Source organism: Salmo salar, chromosome 26, assembly GCF_965601325.2.
Source record: "Salmo salar chromosome 26, fSalSal1, whole genome shotgun sequence".
Classification (NCBI taxonomy): domain Eukaryota; kingdom Metazoa; phylum Chordata; class Actinopteri; order Salmoniformes; family Salmonidae; genus Salmo; species Salmo salar.
Window position 1 is genome coordinate 38,094,873 of NC_138316.1, and position 20,332 is coordinate 38,115,204.

At 44.5% G+C, this 20,332-nt stretch overlaps 1 protein-coding gene across 1 annotated transcript in view; it reads right to left on the bottom strand.

Annotated features, from left to right (window-relative positions):
- LOC145864265 (A disintegrin and metalloproteinase with thrombospondin motifs 17) overlaps nucleotides 1-20,332 on the bottom strand; it is a 67,182-nt gene that overhangs the window by 40,018 nt on the left and 6,832 nt on the right. Inside the window, exon 3 of the mRNA XM_082969690.1 lies at nucleotides 8,967-9,124. Coding sequence (XP_082825816.1) covers nucleotides 8,967-9,124 — 158 coding nt within the window. The remainder of the gene's footprint in view (nucleotides 1-8,966; nucleotides 9,125-20,332) is intronic.

The following is a 20,332-nucleotide window of genomic DNA, read 5'->3' on the forward strand; positions in this document are numbered from 1 at the left end:
GACAGCAACAGAAACACAATTAGAACCAACCAAATCATGATAAAACCAAGAGATAATTACTAGACACATTGGAAATAATTAACAAAAAACTGGAATGCTATTTTGGCCCTCAACAGAGAATACAGTGGTAGAATACATGACCACCGTGACCGACCGAAAATGAAGGAAAGCTTTGACTATGGACAGACTCAGTGAGCATGGCCTAGCAGAGGCCGCCATAGGCAGACCTGGCTCTCAAGAGAAGACAGGCTATGTGCACACTGCCCACAAAAATGAGGTGGAAACTGAGCTGCACTTCCTAACCCCCTGCCAAATGTATGACCATATTAGAGACACATATTTCCCTCAGATGACAGAGACCCACAAAGAATTCCAAAACAAATCAAATTTGATAAACTCCCATATCTACTGGGTGAAATACCACAGTGTGAGGGGGCGGAGCTAGCATGTTGGAGTGAACGGCTGTGTGTGAGAGGCTCCTGCAACTTTTTTGCGAAATAATCTAACCTAACCTACTTTATAGCACTTTTTACAACAAACGTTTCTTTCTAATACAATATTGTAACTTTCTATGTGAAAATGCCGAGTAATAAGCGACCAAAGGACAATAAATCCACTTCGGAGGCCTACTCCCCGCCAAACAACGAGACAGACATGGCGGATGGCACAGGTAACAACGTGACACTTACAGAACTTACCCGGGCTTTGGGAGAACTACGTGTTGCTATAGCTGAGGATCTTAAGGCTACTATTGCTGAACTGGACACTAAAATTGAGAGCACCATTCGAACGGTCGCCTCGCAGGGCCAGAGTATTGTGGACCTTGAGAAAGCTTCTGAATTCAACGCTGGTAGGATTGATGAGTTGGAGAAGCTATGCACGTCATTGCAGGATAGTGTGCAGAGGCTTTCTGTGAAAGTGGTCGACCTGGAGGGCCGATCCAGACGTCATAACCTTCGCGTTGTTGGTCTGGCAGAGGGGGTAGAGGCTGGCTCTCGCCCCACCGACTTCTTCGCCAAGCTATTGAAGGATGCAATGGGATCGGATGTTTTGGCTTCAGATCCCCAACTGGACCGTGCACATCGCGCCCTTGTCCCAGTGCCTGGTCCTGGCCAACGTCCTCGCCCAGTAATCATCTGTTGTCACAGTTTCAAGACCAAGGATCTTATCCTGCGCGAGGAACCTGTTACTTAAAGGGCACCCCTTCCGTGTCTATGAGGATTATGCGTCCGATGTGGCAAAGCACCGCGCCGGCTACAGAGATGTCATGACCAAACTCTACAAACTCCATCTTCGCCCAGCCTTGCTCTTCCCTGCAAGACTAAGAATTACCCCGCCTTCCGGAGAGAAGATTTGGCTCTCCTCGGTTTTGGACACAGAGAAGTTTATCCGGGAATATACGCCAATCCCCCGTACAGGTTAGAGTGCCTTGTCATTGTGTGTTAGGGTCTGCTCATGGACTCGAACCCATACTATACCATAACGGGTGAAACCGTACTAAACGGTCTCAACAAGGCTTGCCGAACATGTAACACGCTGAGCTGACCAATGGAGGGCGGTCAGAGCTCTCATTTAACGTCAATTTCACTTTAATTCCGACTGGGTTCGGGGTGGTGCCTGTTTGGGAGGCCTTCCAGGTCTGATCATTGACACTTTCGGATGGATATACTTATATTCCCCCATTTTTGTTTTGTTTCGTTATTTATTTTTCAATTCTTACATTATTCCTATTACCATACCAGTTATTTATTGCTTGCGGGGGTCTGGGGGTGATGGCTGGGAAGGGGCAGACGCAGACACCTAGATAGCAAGTTGATGTTTTGTGCTGTTCTGCCTTTGTCATAGCCTGGCCAGCTCTCACGATTAGATTCCCACCAGACCTCCGTGGTGCTTGTGTCTGTGTAGGTATGCGTACATATAATTACTATGTGTACTTTATTATTATTTTCTCTTAGCGTTTTAGTATTAGGTATGTGTATATTTTAAATTAGTGTAGATTACTATTCTGGGGTGTGTATTTAGATGTGTGTGTGTGTGTGTGTGTGTGTGTATCTGTATATATTTTAAAAATATTTATTTTTATAAGTATATTTTTTGGGATGTGTGTGTATGTATGTGTACGTAGATGTGTATGTGCGTAAGTGTGTGTGTGTGTGTGTGTGTGTGTGTGTGTGTGTGTGTGTGTGTGTGTGTGTGTGTATGCACGTGTGTATGTATGTGGGTATACGTGTATATACTTGCGCGTGGGTGTGTGTAGGTAGGTATGCACATGTGTGTGTATATACGTGGATGTGTGTGCACGTGTATGTATGGATGTATGTATGTATGTATGTATGTATGTATGTATGTATGTATGTATGTATGTATGTATATATATCACTATTGTTTTTTAGTTATTAAAAAGATAATTTGTTAATTTTTTTATTTATTTTTATTTAGAAAAAAAAAAAAAGTATTTAAAAAAAAAAAAGTGTATTATTATTTATTTTTTTGATTGGGGGCTACGTTCAATTTATCAAAATTCTTGTTCCCATCTCCTAACCCACAATATGTAATTGTACTGCTGTCTGTCGGTTGCGGATGGTTTAGGTTTAGACCGGCATTGCTTAGCAATGTAATCTTGTGACGCTACATCTTGCTTATCTCAGGGATTGACCCAAGATAAAGCTTAAGTGCACAATATGTTTAAGTTGCAACTTATTCTGTTTAGGTTTAATAGATGCTATCTGAACACTTTAATCGCGGGAGCCTCCTCAGTTCAGATGTTAGTAGAAGTTCTAGGATAATGAGAGGTGAACGTACAGTTGGGATTTTATTTTGTTTTACCTCTTGTTCGAGGTCGTGCCGTGCTTTTTTGGCATCGGCCAGACAATGTGTTTATTATTTTTATTTTCATGTTTTTTTCTCTCCTTTTTGTGTATGCCTGTTAAATGTAGGTTGATGGGAGGGGTAAATGTTGGGGAAAGTAGGGGAACAGGGTGGAGAGTAAAGGTGCTTGCAGGGGGGGAGGGGTGGGTTGGATACTGCTCGGGTGTAGGTGCTACATATGCTGATCGTGATGGTTTGGTGCGCTTTCTTACCTTTTTAGTAACTTACATGCTATGCAGGCCACCATAGGAACTACAAATGAGAGGAGGGCAGGGCTTACATTCACTTCCTGGAATGTCAAGGGTTTAAATGAACCAATTAAGAGAGGCAAGGTCCTAGCCCACTTGAAAGCACTCTCGTCTGATATTATATTTTTGCAAGAAACCCATCTGAAAAACAATTCTCATAACAGACTTAAATGTAAGTGGGTGGGGCAAGTGTATCACTCTAACTTCTCTGCCAAAACGAGAGGCACAGCGATTCTGGTACGGAAAGGAATTCCCTTTCAACATAAAACCACTATTGTGGACAAAGAGGGTCGTTATGTGATCGTAATAGGAGAGATCCACTCTACTTCTGTAACTCTACTAAATATCTATGGGCCAAACATTGATAACCCCTCTTTTTTCAAAAGAGTCCTTGCCCTGATTCCAGATATCTCCCATACTAACCTGGTCATTGGAGGGGACCTCAACTGTGTACTAGACCAATATTTGGATAGATCCTCTACCCGGCGAACCCCTACCTCCTATTCAAGCGAATTCTTGAATACCTACATAAAAAATTCGAACTTATTTGATATATGGAGGATCTCTAACCCTACGGGTAGAGAATACTCCTTTTACTCTCATGTTCACAATGTTTATACTCGAATTGACTACTTTTTGGTTGATGCTAAACTACTCCCCTATACCTGTAATGTGAGATATCATGATATTATAATCTCTGACCACAGTCCACTCACCTTCTCCCTGAGATTGGGTGACATCGTACCAAACGAGAGGGTCTGGAGGTTGAATCCTCAGCTCCTCACAGAACCAACATTCTGTGAACATCTTAAAGACCAAATTACATTTTTCTTTGATACCAACGACAACACAGAGACTTCCCCAGCATTACTGTGGGAAACGCTGAAGGCTTATTTGAGAGGCTGTATCATCTCCTTTCAGACTGCCAGGAGTAGGCAAAACAGAAGAGAATTGGTAGAACTGGAGGGACAAATTCACTTACTGGATAGGTAGAATGCTAGACACCCATCTAGGGAGAAACATAAAAAAATGATGTCTTTAAAATTTAAATACAATCAGATCCTCTCTGCTAAAATTGCTAAATCTTTTCTCTATGCCAAGCAAAAATATTTTGAGTTTGGTGACAAACCACACAAACTACTCGCCAGACAACTTCGTAAGAATGTGAGTGACCGAATGATTCACAAAGTTAAATCTGCATCTGGGGAATTACTCTCTTCCCCCAAAGACATAAATGACAGATTCCGTCAGTTTTATGAGACTTTATATACATCTAAAGCGGATCCCAACCCCTTAATTATGCAAAACTTTTTGGAGGACTGTAATCTTCCTGCCCTGAACCAGGAAGACTCTAACTTCCTGAATAAGGAAATATCTCTTGAAGAAATTAGAGAAACAATAAAATCTCTAAAGAGTGGCAAGACCCCGGGCCCAGATGGATACCAGGGTGAATTCTACAAAACATTCAGCAACATGCTCTCTCCCTACCTACACAAAATGTTGGTTCAGACCAACGAGGATGGAGTGCTCCCATCCACTTTGGATGAGACGTTTATTACAGTTATACATAAGAAGGGTAAGGATCCGGAAGAGGTAGGGTCATACAGACCAATATCCCTCCTTAATACAGACCAAAAGATTTTAGCAAAAACTTTGGCTAACAGGCTTAGCACTTTAATTGGCAAATTGGTCCATTCAGACCAGACCGACTTTATCCCTAACAGAAACTCATTCTTCAATCTCAGGCGCCTATTCAACATTATGTATTCTCAGAGGTTACCTAACGTGGACCTTGCCGTTATATCTCTTGATGCTGAAAAGGCCTTTGACCAAGTTGAGTGGCCCTATCTATTCAAGGTCCTACAGAAACTTTATATTGGAGATGGGTTCATAAAGTGGATCCAGCTTTTATATAGGAACCCCTGTGCGAGAATACTCACTAATCAATCATTGTCGCCCCGATTTAACCTTTACAGAGGGACAAGGCAGGGTTGTGCGCTGTCGCCTATGCTCTTCGCCCTAATTATTGAACCTCTCGCTCAAGCGATCAGATCTCATGCAGCAATACAAGGCTATAATACTAAAGATACTCTAAATAAGATTTCCCTATACGCAGATGACATTGTCCTCTATGTAACAGAACCCCAAGATAGTATTCCAGCTATTCTGGAGGTGATTAATTTGTTTGGTACCTTCTCGGGATACAGGATAAATTGGAACAAGAGTGAATTAATGCCCATACGGTTGCAAAACACCTCCTGGCTAGAACATCTTCCAGTTAAGCTATCTTCAGATAAATGTACCTACCTTGGAATTGTAGTTACCAAACGATACTCCTTACTATTTAAAGAGAATTTCCCCTCTCTGATGCAAAAACTTAAGGCAAACATACAATTTTGGAGAACTCTCCCAATTTCTCTGCTCGGAAGAATTAATGCCATTAAAATGGTCTTCCTCCCACAACTGCTCTACCTATACCAGAACATCCCAATATTCATACCTAAAACCTTTCATAAACAACTGGACTCTATTATCAATCCTTTCATCTGGGATTATAAAACACACAGGATAGGTAAAAAAAACACCTCTGTAAATCCAAGATGGAAGGAGGATTGTCTCTCCCAAACTTTATATTTTACTACTGGGCCGCCAACCTCCGCGCTGTTACGTTTTTGCTGGATGACGCACACCCGCCACCCAGCTGGCTTAGTATGGAGCGAGAGGAGTGCCACCCCTTCTCTATTGGTGCTGTGATTTTGTCACCTGTCAATCTGGAGATGTCACTTTACCGTAACAATCCTATTATACATAGCACAGTTCGAATCTGGAAGCAAATTAAAGTCCACTTTGAGCTTAGACCAATATCATTCATGCTTCCTGTTGCCAGGAATCCCTCCTTTGCCCCCTCTAACCTTGATAACACCTTTGAGCGGTGGGGAGAGTTGGGGATAAGTACCATAGGGAATTTATATATAGGGGGAACCTTTGCTTCCTTTGAATCGCTGAGGGAAACTTATAATCTTCCCAGAAGTAACTTTTTCAGATACCTACAGATTAGAGACTATGTTAGAAAACACCTCCCAACATTTGGGAATGCTAAACCTTCCATGTTTGACGGATGCATAAAAATATGCGCCACCTCAGACAAACTGATATCTCGTATATATGACGCTTTTCAATCTGTTAGCGCACCCTCTACTGATGCCATTAAGGCAAAATGGGAGGAAGAACAAGGGACTGATATTTCGGTGGCAGACTGGGAGGACAGCTTGGAGTATATACACACATGCTCCATTAACTCCAGACATCGTCTCATACAATTCAAGGTATTACACAGATTACACTATTCCAAAACCAAACTGCATAGGATATTTCCTGGTACATCCCCTATGTGTGATAAATGTCAGGCTGAGCAGGGTACACTACTCCACTGCTTTGCCCTATGCTCTAACTTGTATGGGTATTGGTGTGGAATTTTTGGGGTCCTCTCTGAAGTTCTGGAGACTTCAATAGACCCAGACCCGCTTCTGATAATCCTGGGAGTGTCCGATTCCCTAAACGGATTAACCAACTCCCAAAAACAACTAATCTCTTACAGTCTCATTTCGGCAAAAAAATGTATCTTGTTGTTTTGGGAAAAGAGGGAAGCGCTCTCTACCAAATTATGGCTCAGCGAATTGGCAAACACTGTACACTTAGAAAGAATTAGATATATTCTGAACAATAAATTATCAACATTTGATCAAATCTGGCAGCCTTTCCTCTCTTACTTGGACCAGGCGGCGCTGTGAATTTGCACTTTTTAACGCACTCTCAATTGTCATATGGTAATCTACCTTTGGGCAGCATGTGCTGGCCCCGCCACCCGAGCAGTTGGGAGGGGAATAGGGTGGAATAAGGGGGGGATAAAGTGGGGTATAAGTGGGGGGGCTACATCGACCCTTTTTTCTTTCTACCTGTCCTTGTTTTGTATGTCTTGTTTTGTAATATTTGTTTTGTGCCCAGAACTCTGGGTCTTTTGGTTAATGTCTGTTCTCTTATGTTTAGATAAGAACTGTAAACTTGTCTTTTATACCTATACACCATTCTTGTGTATTTGTTCAATAAAAAATATTTGAACGAAATACCAGTGTGCCATCGCAGCAGCAAGATTTGTGACCTGTTGCCACAAGAAAAGGGAAACCAGTGAAGAACAAACACCATTGTAAATACAATCCATTTATATTTATTTATTTTCCCTTTTGTACTTTATCTATTTGTACATCATTATAACAGTGTACATAGCCATAATATGACATTTGAAATGTGTCTATTCCTTTAAAACTTGTGAGTGTAAAGTTTATTGTTAATTTTTTATTGATTATTTCACTTTTGTTTATTATCTGTTTCACTTGTTTTGGCAATGTAAACAGGTTTCCCATGCCAGTAAAGCCCTTAGAATTGAATCGAAAGAGAGACAGAGAGAGAGAGAGACTGAGAGAGAGAGAGAGAGAGAGAGAGAGAGAGAGAGAGAGAGAGAGAGAGAGAGAGAGAGAGAGAGAGAGAGAGAGAGAGAGAGAGAGAAAGAAACAGAGAGATGGAGGAGAGAGAATGAGAGAGGGAGCATTCATTCATTCTCTATAATCCCTGCCAGTGATGTAAAGATGTATGATCCAGTGTAGGCTGCTGAGGGAGGTCGGCTCATAATAATGGCTGGAACGGCGCGAATGGAATGCCATCAAAACATGTGTTTGGTGTATTCGATACCATTCCACCTATTCTGCTCCTGTCACGTTCGGTTGAATGGACGAACCAAGGCGCAGCGTGTGTTGAGTTCCACATCTTTATTTAAGTGAAACTTTCCAACAAAAACAATAAACAAGCAACGAAACGTAAAGTAACGTAGTGCTACCTGCACATACACAAACAATATCCCACAAAGCAGGTGGGAACAGCGAACCCTTAAGTATGATCCCCAATTAGAGACAACGAACATCAGCTGCCTCTAATTGGGAACCATACTAAGAGCACCAACATAGAAATGAAAAGACTAGAACACCCCCTAGTCACGCCCTGACCTACAACACCATAGAGAACCAAGGGCTCTCTATGGTCAGGGCGTGACAGCTCCAGCCATTTCCCCGAGCCCGTCCTCCCCAATTAAGGTGCCACCAACCTCCTGTGGTATGATCTTAATTTGATCAGGAAATTTAAAACTTGTGCATTTAAGGTTTAAAAGGGCATCTGAAGTTTAAACATTTCCACTTTGATATTTCAGACTTGATTTTCCCTTACCAAAAATGTATCAATCCCTACAAATGTTTTTATATAATCCACATAATAACTGACATTTCCTGTTGCTGCAGGATTATTTCCCTACTGTAGCAAACTGGCTCAAATTAAGATACTACATCTGTATCACATGATGCCTCCAGAGGGCCATTTGGGGTGGCAGGTAGCCTAGTAGTTAGAGCGTTGGACCAATAACCCAAAAGGTTGCTGGATCAAATCCCCAAACTGACAAGGTAAAAATCTGTCATTCTGCCCCTGAACAAGGCAGTTAACCCATTGTTCCCTGGTAGGCTGTCATTGTAAATAAGAATTTGTTCTTAACTGACTTGCCTAGTTAAATAACGATTACATTTAAACTAACACCAACTTCCTCCCTTTGAAGCCCAATTTCCATGCTCTTTATCTCTTCCTCTCTCTCTGATCTCTGTCATGTGGAGTAGACTGAGGAGGGTAAATGCATCAGCTCAACATGCATTTGCATGATAGGGATACGCACACGCACACACACACACACACACACACACACTCCTCCCCCCAACACACACACACACACCATCTCTCTCTACATGATAGGTTTACCATGAGGTACAGCGGGGTCTTGGTGGGTCCCTTGGCGGACATTTTCTCCCAGAGTCCTCTCCGGACGTAGCGCACTGTAGTGCCGGCAAGCTGGAACTCTCCAGGAAGCTCGATCTTCCAGTCGCTGTTGATGGACCTCTTGGTAGAGTCTTTCATTGCTGGAACAAGCAGGACGTAGAATTAATTTAACCTGTTGGGGCTAGGGGGCAGTATTTTCACGGCTGGATAAAAAAATCGTACCCGATTTAATCTGGTTACTAATCCTACCCAGTAACTAGAATATGCATATACTTATTATATATGGATAGAAAACACCCTAAAGTTTCTAAAACTGTTTGAATGGTGTCTGTGAGTATAACAGAACTCATTTGGCAGGCAAAACCCTGAGACATTTTCTGACAGGAAGTGGATACCTGATGTGTTGAATTACCTTTAAGCCTATGCCATTGAAACACACAGGGGTTGATTCATGTTTTGGCACTTCCTATTGCTTCCACTAGATGTCACCAGCCTTTACAAAGTGTTTTGAGTCTTTTACTGTGAGATCTGACCGAACAAGAGCCATGGAACGGTGATGGCCGATTAGACTCTGGCGCGCGAGTTCATGTTGGGTACCCTCGTTCCAATACGTTATAAAAGAGAATGCATTCGTCCACCTTGAATATTATTCATGTTCTGGTTAAAAAAGGCACTAATGATTTATGCTATACAACGTTTGACATGTTTGAACGAACGTAAATATATTTTTTCCCCTCGTTCATGACGAGAAGTCCGGCTGGCTTAGATCATGTGCTAACAACACGGAGCTTTTTGGATATAAATGATGAGCTTTTTTGAACAAAACTACATTCGTTATGGACCTGGGATTCCTGGAAGTGACATCTGATGAAGAGAATCAAAGGTAATGGATTATTTACATAGTATTTTCGATTTTAGATCTCTCCAACATGGCCATTTGTCTGTATAGCAAAGCATATTTTTCTGGGCGCAGTGCTCATATTATTGCAAAGTGTGATTTCCCAGTAAGGTTATTTTTAAATCTGGCAAGTTGATTGCGTTCAAGAGATGTAAATCTATAATTCTTTAAATGACAATATAATATTTTACCAATGTTTTCTAATTTTAATTATTTAATTTGTGGTGCTGACTTGACTGCCGGTTATTGGAGGGAAACGATTTCCTCAACATCAATGCCATAGTAAAACGCTGTTTTTGGATATAAATATGAACTTGATAGAACTAAAAATGCATGCATTGTCTAACATAATGTCCTAGGAGTGTCATCTGATGGAGATTGTAAAAGGTTAGTGCATCATTTTAGCTGGTTTTATGGTTTTGGTGACGCCTGTCTTTGAATTGACAAAACATTACACACAGCTATTGTCAATGTACTCTCCTAACATAATCTAACTTTATGCTTTCGCCGTAAAACCTTTTTGAAATCGGACAACGTGGTTAGATTAAGGAGATGTTTATCTTTCAAAGGGTGTAAGATAGTTGTATGTTTGAAAAATTTGAATTTTGACATTTATTTGGTTTCAAATTTGCCGCTCTTGAAATGCACCTGCTGTTGATAGGGTGCACCACGGGTGGCACGCTAGCGTCCCACATAGCCCCAAGAAGTTAAGAGGAAGTTCAGGACAACTTGATGTTAGATGGTTCCCTATCACTTGCCCCTATCACTTCCATTGAACGTAAGCATACCACAGTCTCCACCAACATGCCTAGACCTTTATTGCATTGTGCGCTCAAACTGTAAACGCAGGTTGTCGTGTTCAATTCCCACTCTGACTGTTCCCCTTAAATCACAACCTTTATTCAAACCCATAATTCAAACCGTCTCTACCCTAAAATATATATTTTTTTAATTTAAAGAGGAGCAAACAAACAATTAAAATGTAGCAGGCAGGCAAGGTGAACACACACTTCTCTTCACTTCTCTGAAAATGACTTTTGATGCCCAAATTGGCTGCTTTGGAAATAGCTGACCCCGGTCAGGGCGGTTTTACTTCTCGCAGTGCCTGAACCACAGGAAACAGCACAGCATCAGAGACCCAGTCGGTTCCAACTAAGAGAGTGTCCCTTGATGTGGAGACTGTGGAGGTTGTGAAGTCCAGCAAACAGACTACCTCACCGCATGTCCACGGTTATCCCCTGTGGACATGCGGTGCTTGACTTAAGGTTGTTGGGTAATGCATTAGAAAGAGAGCAAGGGTGGAGAGAGAGAGTGAGAAAATAAAGAGAGAGAATAAAGAGATAGAGAATAAAGAGAGAGAGAGCGAGACAGAGAGACTGTTGGGGTGTACTGTAAGACACTCCATAAGAATTGAATGTTTGAGCCAGGTTTTTCCAAATGCATGCTGTTTTAATCAGTCTTTTGGAAGGACTCGACGACCAGAGAGAGCTCCAGAGAAATAAAAAAAACCTTGCACAGTGAATGGACTCTTTCTAAACACGTTTGTTTTACTGCATGTCTATAAACTTACAGATTTAGATGGAATTGAAAATAATTGAAACACTTTACCATAAAACTGCCCAGGAACATAATATTAACTATATAGAAAAAAACTACTTCAGATCTTTCAAAATGTGTTTAACCACATCGTCAAATCAACTTAAATTAAAATGCATTAGAATATTAGCATCACTGCCTCATGGTCATCAATTGAATATTAGCATCACTGTTCCATGGTCATCATTAGAATATTAGCATCACTGTTCCATGGTCATCATTAGAATATTAGCATCACTGTTCCATGGTCATCATCAGAATATTAGCATCACTGTTCCATGGTCATCACTGTGTTGTTTACTAGCTCTACAAAAACATAAATTCTCTTTTCCTTTTCAACACATTGTATTTCACAAGTTTCTCTTAGGTACAGACCGAGGATCAGCTTCTCTTCTCCCAATCTTAAGCTTAACCAGGGTAGAACTGCCGCTTTCAAGCAGCGGGACTCTAACCCGGAAGCTTATAAGAAATCCCTCTATGCCCTCCGACGAACCATCCAACCGGGAAAGCGGCAACACAGGGCTAAGATCGAATCATACTACACCGGCTCCGACGCTCGTCAGAAGTGGCAGGGCTTGCAAAATATTACAGACTACAAAGGGAAGCACAGCTGAGAGCTGCCCAGTGACATGAGCCTACCAGATGGGCTAAATAACTTCAATGCTCGCTTCGAGGCAAGTAACACTGAAACATGCATGAGAGCATCAGCTGTTCAGGATGACTGTGTGATCATGCTCTCCACAGCCGATGTGAGTAAGACCTTTAACCTGTTAGGGCTAGGGGGCAGCATTTGCACGTCTGGATAAAAAAATGTACCCGATTTAATCTGGTTACTAATCCTACCCAGTAACTAGAATATGCATATACTTATTATATATGGATAGAAAACACTCTAAAGTTTCTAAAACTGTTTGAATGGTGTCTGTGAGTATAACAGAACTCATTTGGCAGGCAAAACCCTGAGACATTTTCTGACAGGAAGTGGATACCTGATGTGTTGTATTGACTTTAAACCTATCCCATTGAAAAACACAGGGGCTGAGGAATATTTTGGCACTTCCTATTGCTTCCACTAGATGTCACCAGCCTTTACAAAGTGTTTTGAGTCTTCTGGAGGGAGATCTGACCGAACAAGAGCCATGGAACGATGATGTCCCATTAGACACCTGGCGCGCGAGTTCATGTTGGGTACCCTCGTTCCAATACGTTATAAAAGAGTATGCATTCGTCCACCTTGAATATTATTCATGTTCTGGTTAAAAAAGGCCCTAATGATTTATGCTATACAACGTTTGACATGTTTGAACGAACGGAAATATATTTTTTCCCCTCGTTCATGACGAGAAGTCCGGCTGGCTTAGATCATGTGCTAACAAGACGGAGATTTTTGGACATAAATGATGAGCTTTTTTGAACAAAACTACATTCGTTATGGACCTGTGATACCTGGAAGTGACATCTGATGAAGAGAATCAAAGGTAATGGATTATTTACATAGTATTTTCGATTTTAGATCTCCCCAACATGACGTCTAGTCTGTATCGCAACGCGTATTTTTCTGGGCGCAGTGCTCAGATTATTGCAAAGTGTGATTTCCCAGTAAGGTTATTTTTAAATCTGGCAAGTTGATTGCGTTCAAGAGATGTAAATCTATAATTCTTTAAATGACAATATAATATTTTACCAATGTTTTCTAATTTTAATTATTTAATTTGTGACGCTGACTTGACTGCCGGTTATTGGAAAAAAACGATTTCGTCAACATCAATGCCATAGTAAAACGCTGTTTTTGGATATAAATATGAACTTGATAGAACTAAAAATGCATGCATTGTCTAACATAATGTCCTAGGAGTGTCATCTGATGGAGATTGTAAAAGGTTAGTGCATCATTTTAGCTGGTTTTATGGTTTTGGTGACCCTGTCTTTGACTTGACAAAACATTACACACAACTCTTGTAAATGTACTGTCCTAACATACTCTAAATTTATGCTTTCGCCGTAAAACCTTTTTGAAATCGTAAAACGTGGTTAGATTAAGGAGATGTTTATCTTTCAAAGGGTGTAAAATAGTTGTATGTTTGAAAAATTAGAATTTTGACATTTATTTGGATTCAAATTTGCCGCTCTTGAAATGCACCTGCTGTTGATGGAGTGCACCACGGGTGGCACGCTAGCGTCCCACCTAGCCCATAGAGTTTAAACAGGTCTTACATTCACAAGGCCGCAGAGCCAGGCGGATTACCAGGACGTGTACACCGAGCATGCGCTGACCAACTGGCAAGTGTCTTCACTGACATTTTCAACCTCTCCCTGTCTGAGTCTGTAATACCAACATGTTTCAAGGAGACCACCATAGTCCCTGTGCCCAAGAACACTAAGGTAACCTGCCTAAATGACTACCGACCCGTAGCACTCATGTCTGTAGCCATGAAATGCTTTGAAAGGCTGGTCATGGCTCACATCAACACCATTATCCCAGAAACCCTAGACCCACTCCAATTTGCATACCACACCAACAGATCCACAGATGATGCAATCTCTATTGCACTCCACACTGCCCTTTCCCAACTGGACAAAAGGAACACCTACGTGAGAATGCTATTCATTGACTTCAGCTCAGCATTCAACACCATAGTGACCTCAAAGCTCAAAACTAAGCTAAGGACCCTAGGACTAAACACTGCCCTCTGCAACTGGATCCTCGACTTCCTGATGGGCCGCCCCCAGGTGGTAAGGGTAGGTAACAACACATCCACCACGCTGATCCTCAACACGGGGGTCCCTCAGGAGTGCTTGCTCAGTCCCCTCCTGTACTCCCTTTTCACTCATAACTGCATGGCCAGGCGTGACTCCAACACCATCATTAAGTTTGCTGATGACAACAGTGGTAGGCCTGATCACCAACAACGATGAGACAGCCTATAGGGAGGAGGTCAGAGATCTGACCATGTGGTGCTAGGACAACAACCTCTTCCTCAACGTGATCAAGATGAAGGAGATGATTGTGGACAACAGGAAAAGGAGGACAGACACAACCCCCATTCTCATCGACGGGGCTGTAGTGGAGCAGGTTGAGAGATTCTAGTTCCTTGGCGTCCACATCACCAACAAACTATCATGGTCCAAGCACACCAAGACAGTCATGAAGACGCCATGACAAAAGCTATTCCCCTCAGGAGACTGAAAAGATTTGGCATGGGTCATCAGATCCTCAAAAGGTTTTACAGCTGCACCATTGAGAGCATCCTGACGGGTTGCATCACTGTCTGGTATGGCAACTGCTCGGCCTCCAACCGCAAGGCACCACAGAGGGTAGTGCGTACGGCCCAGTACATCACCGGGGCCAAGCTTCCTGCCATCCAGGTCCTCTATACCAGGCGGTGTCAGAGGAAGGCCCTAAAAATTGTCAAAGGTTCCAGCCTCCCTAGTCATAGACTGCTCTCTCTGCTACCGCACAGCAAGCGGTACCGGAGTATGAAGTGTATGTCCAAGAGGCTTCTAAACAGCCTCTACACCCAAGCCATAAGACTCCTGAACAGCTAATCAAATGGCTAACCAGACTATTTGCATTGGCCCCCCCTTCTATGCTACTACTACTCTCTGTTATTATCTATGCATAGTGTCACAGTTGTCTTCATGAATGGACCAAGGCGCAGCGGGAATGTGGATACTCATATTTTAATTCAAAAGAGTAAGGCATCCACAGGAAAAAACAATAAACAAGACAGCAACAGTTTTGCAGGCTATACAAAACGCAGTGCGAAAACAACTACCCACAACCCCAAAGAAAAACACACACTACTATAGAGGACTCCCAATCAAAGGCAACTCAACACACCTGCCTTCAATTGGGAGTCCAATCACCAACACAACCATTCACACACACAAAAACCCTGCCACATCCTGACCAAAACTAACACCATTACGCCCTCTGCTGGTCAGGACGTGACAGTACCCCCCCTCAAGGTGCAGACCCCGGAATGCACCTAAAAGAAAAAACAAACCCCCAAACAACAAAAAATATCCCCCTAAACAATAAGGGAGGGAAGGGAAGGTGGCTGCCGTCAACGACGGCACTGTGCTACACCCTCCCTCCCCAACCCACCTCTCCTGGAGGTGGCTCAGGTGCAGGACGTGGACCTCGCTCCACCTTCGGCGTCGCCCACTTCGGTGGCGCCGATAGCTGCGCCGGGCAGACGGGCCACTCGGGCTGACCCTGGCAGACGGGCCACTCGGGCTGACCCTGGCAGACGGACCACTCTGGCTGGGCCGGAGGACATGCGGGCCACTCGGGCTGGGCCGGAGGACAGGTGGGCCACTCGGGCTGGGCCGGAGGACAGGCGGGCCACTCGGGCTGGGCCGGAGGACAGGCGGGCAACTCGGGCTGGGCCGGAGGACAGGCGGGCCACTCGGGCTGGGCCGGAGGACAGGCGGGCCACTCGGGCTGGGCCGGAGGACAGGCGGGCCACTCGGGCTGGGCCGGAGGACAGGAGGACCACTCGGGCTGGGCCGGAGGACAGGCGGCCACTCGGGCTGGGCCGGAGGACAGGCGGGCCACTCGGGCTGGGCCGGAGGACAGGCGGGACACTCGGGCTGGGCCGGAGGACAGGCGGGCCACTCGGGCTGGGCCGGAGGACAGGCGGGCCACTCGGGCTGGGCCGGAGGACAGACGGGGCACCCTGGCAGATCCGGGCAGGCGGGCCACTCTGGCAGATCCTGGCAGTCGGGCCACTCTGGTAGACCCGGGCAGTCGGCCACTCTGGCAGACCCGGGCAGTCGGGCCACTCTGGCAGACCCGGAGGACAGGCGGGGCACCCTGGCAGCTCCGGGCAGTCGGGCCACTCTGGCAGCTCCGGGCAGTCGGGCCACTCTGGCAGCTCCGGGCAGTCGGGCCACTCTGGCAGCTTTGGGCAGTCGGGCCACTCTGGCAGCTCCGGGCAGTCGGGCCACTCTGGCAGCTCCGGGCAGTCGGGCCACTCTGGCATCTCCGGGCAGACGGGCCACTCTGGCAGCTCCTGACTAGCGGGCGGCTCTGGCGACTCATGACTGGCGGGCGGCTCTGGCGACTCATGACTGGCGGGCAGCTCTGGTGACTCTTGACTGGCGGGCAGCTCTGGTGACTCTTGACTGGCGGGCAGCTCTGGCGACTACTGCTGGCGGGCAGCTCTGGCGACTCCTGACTGGCGGGCAGCTCTGGCGAATCCTGACTGGCGGGAAGCTCTGGCAGCTCCTGACTGGCGAGGCTGGGCTGACACACTAGATGCCTGATGCGTGGGGCTGGTACTGGACGTGCCAGCCTGGAGACACGCACCTCGGGGCTAGTGCGGGGAGCTGACCTGGGGCTCACCTTCTCGCCCCGTCAAACAGCCCTTGTGCCCCCCCCCAAAAAATTGGGTTCCCTTAGCTCCCTTAACTTGTCCTCCCAGGTCCATCCCGCCTCCTCGTTCGTCCGCTGCTTGGTCCTTTGGTGGTGGGTAGTTCTGTAACAGTTGTCTTCATGAATGGACCAAGGCGCAGCGGGAATGTGGATACTCATATTTTAATTCAAAAGAGTAAGGCATCCACAGGAAAAAACAATAAACAAGACAGCAACAGTTTTGCAGGCTATACAAAACGCAGTGCGAAAACAACTACCCACAACCCCAAAGAAAAACACACACTACTATATAGGACTCCCAATCAAAGGCAACTCAACACACCTGCCTTCAATTGGGAGTCCAATCACCAACACAACCATTCACACACACAAAAACCCTGCCACATCCTGACCAAAACTAACACCATTACGCCCTCTGCTGGTCAGGACGTGACACATAGTCACTTTAATAACTCTACCTACATCCTAAACTGACCCAAAATCAGCGACTTGGGGAAACTTTACCATATAAAACGTGGTGGAGACATACCTCACACTGTACAAAAGGAAGTAGTGTTGGAGTGTTTCTTTAGATCACCAGATGTGTTTTCAAAGGGAGTGGCTAGCCTTTCAGTCTCGACTCCCTCCCTCCCTCCCTCCCTCCCTCCCTCCCTCCCTCCCTCCCTCCCTCCCTCCCTCCCTCCCTCCCTCCCTCCCTCCCTCCCTCCCTCCCTCCCTACTTCCCTTCCTCTCTTCCCCATCCCTCTCCTAATCTCCTCTCCTCTCCTCCCTCCATCCCTCAATTCCCTCCTATCACTAGAGAGGATCCCAGCCTGTCCTATCATTACACACAGAACTAGAATTGGACGCCACCGATGTCTCAAGTCCCCAGTGTACCCTTCCTGTTGACAAAGCACTTAACGGTTAGAAAAATGTTTAATAGCTGTTGTCAGAACACTCAAAAGGAAACCGCAAGAGTGAAGTGTTCAAACACTTTACAAGCGGCTGACAAATGACTGTGTTTATGGGCTTTCAAATTTCCCTGCAGAGTCGACAGAGAACAAAACATGCTAGACAGTGCAGAATGTTTTAGCACTGGCTGAAGACAGTATGGGGCTGCCAAACTCAACTGGCAGACGGTGGTCCGGATTCAGACCCAGTGAAGGGTCAATACGGACCGAACAACATAGCATTTACAGTAGTTATATACAAGTCAATCAAGATTTTTTTTTAACAGCTTTCAAAAATTACCCAGGTGCCACGGCCTCTCTAACTCGGCAACCTCTCTTCCTCTCACTCTCAAAGCAACCCCCACCTCTACTAGCGCCCTGTCTAATCCAATCGCATGGTTAAATGCAAGAGTCAATGTCTTACCCAATCACATCAATGCAAATATCCTCCACAACACCTCAGAACAAGCAGGCAGAAAGAAACAGAAATATTTCAATGAGGTTCAACTGTTAATATCACAGATAGAAGGAGCTTAGTTACCAGTATCTTAGTTAATATGGCTTGTTCAAAAAAAAATTGGTTGACGGCGAGTGGATGGAAAATGCATTCTCCTCACAACCAGAACAAAACAAATGTGCCTGATATGCAGCGAGTCCGTAGCCCTCGTGAAAAGTGGCAATGTTAAGCGTCATTACACCATGCATAGTAATATAGATCAGTCTTATCCTCTGAACACGGAGGTGAGAACAAACAAGATTAAACAACTCAAATCCCAATATGAGACAAAAAGTCCATTTCAATTCCCTGAAAGCCCAACAACGTGCAACGGAGCTTTCACTGAGGATAGCTTGGGTTTAGGGAAAACACTGACGCTGAGATGGTAAAAGAACGCATGTGTGAAGTTTCTGACACCTTGTTTGCAGGTAAACAATAAAGATTACCGGTACCCCCTGTATATAGCCTTGTTATTGTTATGTTATTGTGTTACTTTTATTTTTTACTTCAGTTTATTTGGTAAATATTTTATTAACTCTTCTTGAACTGCACTGTTGGTTAAGGGCTTGTAAGTAACCATTTAACGGTAAGGTCTACATTGTATTCGGCATGACAAATAAAGTTTGATTTGATTTGATTCCACAGCAATGAGGAGAAATGAAATATTAGCTGAAAATTTGACTTCACAACTTGATGAGGTCATTCAGAATGCACCAAGCATTTCATTAGCTGTGGATGATTCAACAGATAACACTGATAATGGCCTGCTTCTGTTGTTTGTCAGGTTTCATTATGAAACAAAGACGGAAATCTGGGATGAGCTGTTGGGCTTAACAAATCTAGAAGCAGACACACAGGGAGAGGATGTCAAAGGGATGCTGACCAAAAGGGGGAGAGATCTGAAGTCAGTGGTCTCCATCACCACAGATGGAGCTCCAGCCATGACAGGAAGAGGGGACTGGTTACAGTTTGAAAGAGGACCACCCTGTCCTGACATCAAATCATCCATTAATCTGTCCTGTGTGCCAGTCTGGGATAAGAGTATTCTGAGGTCATAACAACGATGATGAAGCTGATCAAGAACACCGCCTGCTACGAGGCTTTCTGACAGAGGCTAATGCCAGATTTGATGACTTACAATGTCAGATGGCTCAGTGAAGGCAGGGTTTTGGAATGCTTCTGGGCCATTCAGGAGGAAATCAAAGCTTTCTTATCAGAGCAAAAGATTGACAAGGCAACTCAGTTTTCTGATGACGAGAAGAGGAAACAGTAGCATTTTTGACAGACATGACATCACACCTCAATCAACTGAATGTTAAGCTGCAGGGACAGGACAACACAGTGTGACAGACATGACATCACACCTCAACAACTGAATGTTAAGCTGCAGGACAACACAGTGTGTGATATGAGAGCAGCAGTCTGGGCTTTCCAGAAGAAATTGGAGCTTTTCAAGAAGGATCTCCAGGAAGAACTTGTCCACTTCCCCAATCTTCTGGTGCAAACGCAGGGAGACAAAGATGTTCCCTACCATGTCGATTTCATCCAGAAACTGATGGAGAACCTCAAAGCTAGCTTTGATGACTTTTTAATATTTTTATTTAACCTTTATTTAACTCAGCAAGTCAGTTAAGAACACATTCTCATTTAAAATGACGGCCTACCAAAAGGCAAAAGGCGGGGTCGGAGGCCTGGGATTTCACTGTTGGAAGAGAATTGCTTGCTGGTCATCCAGAACCATCTTAGTCACAAAAAGTTGTCAGAGGAAGCTAAACAGATCTTCAGACGGGTAGATGTTGTCAGAGGAAGCTAAACAGATCTTCAGACGGGTAGAAGTTGCATCACTGCAAATGGAGTTGATTGAGCTGCAACAAAATGTGGCTTTGTGACCCTGTCTTACTTTCTGGGGAAAGATGGAAAGATGGTGCCTGCAGCTGATGTCCCTGTTCTGAAGAAACTACAACTAGACATCCTGACCATGTTTGGCTCCACATACAGCTGTGAATCAGCCTTCTCCACAATGAACTTTATTCAAAACAAATATCGCTC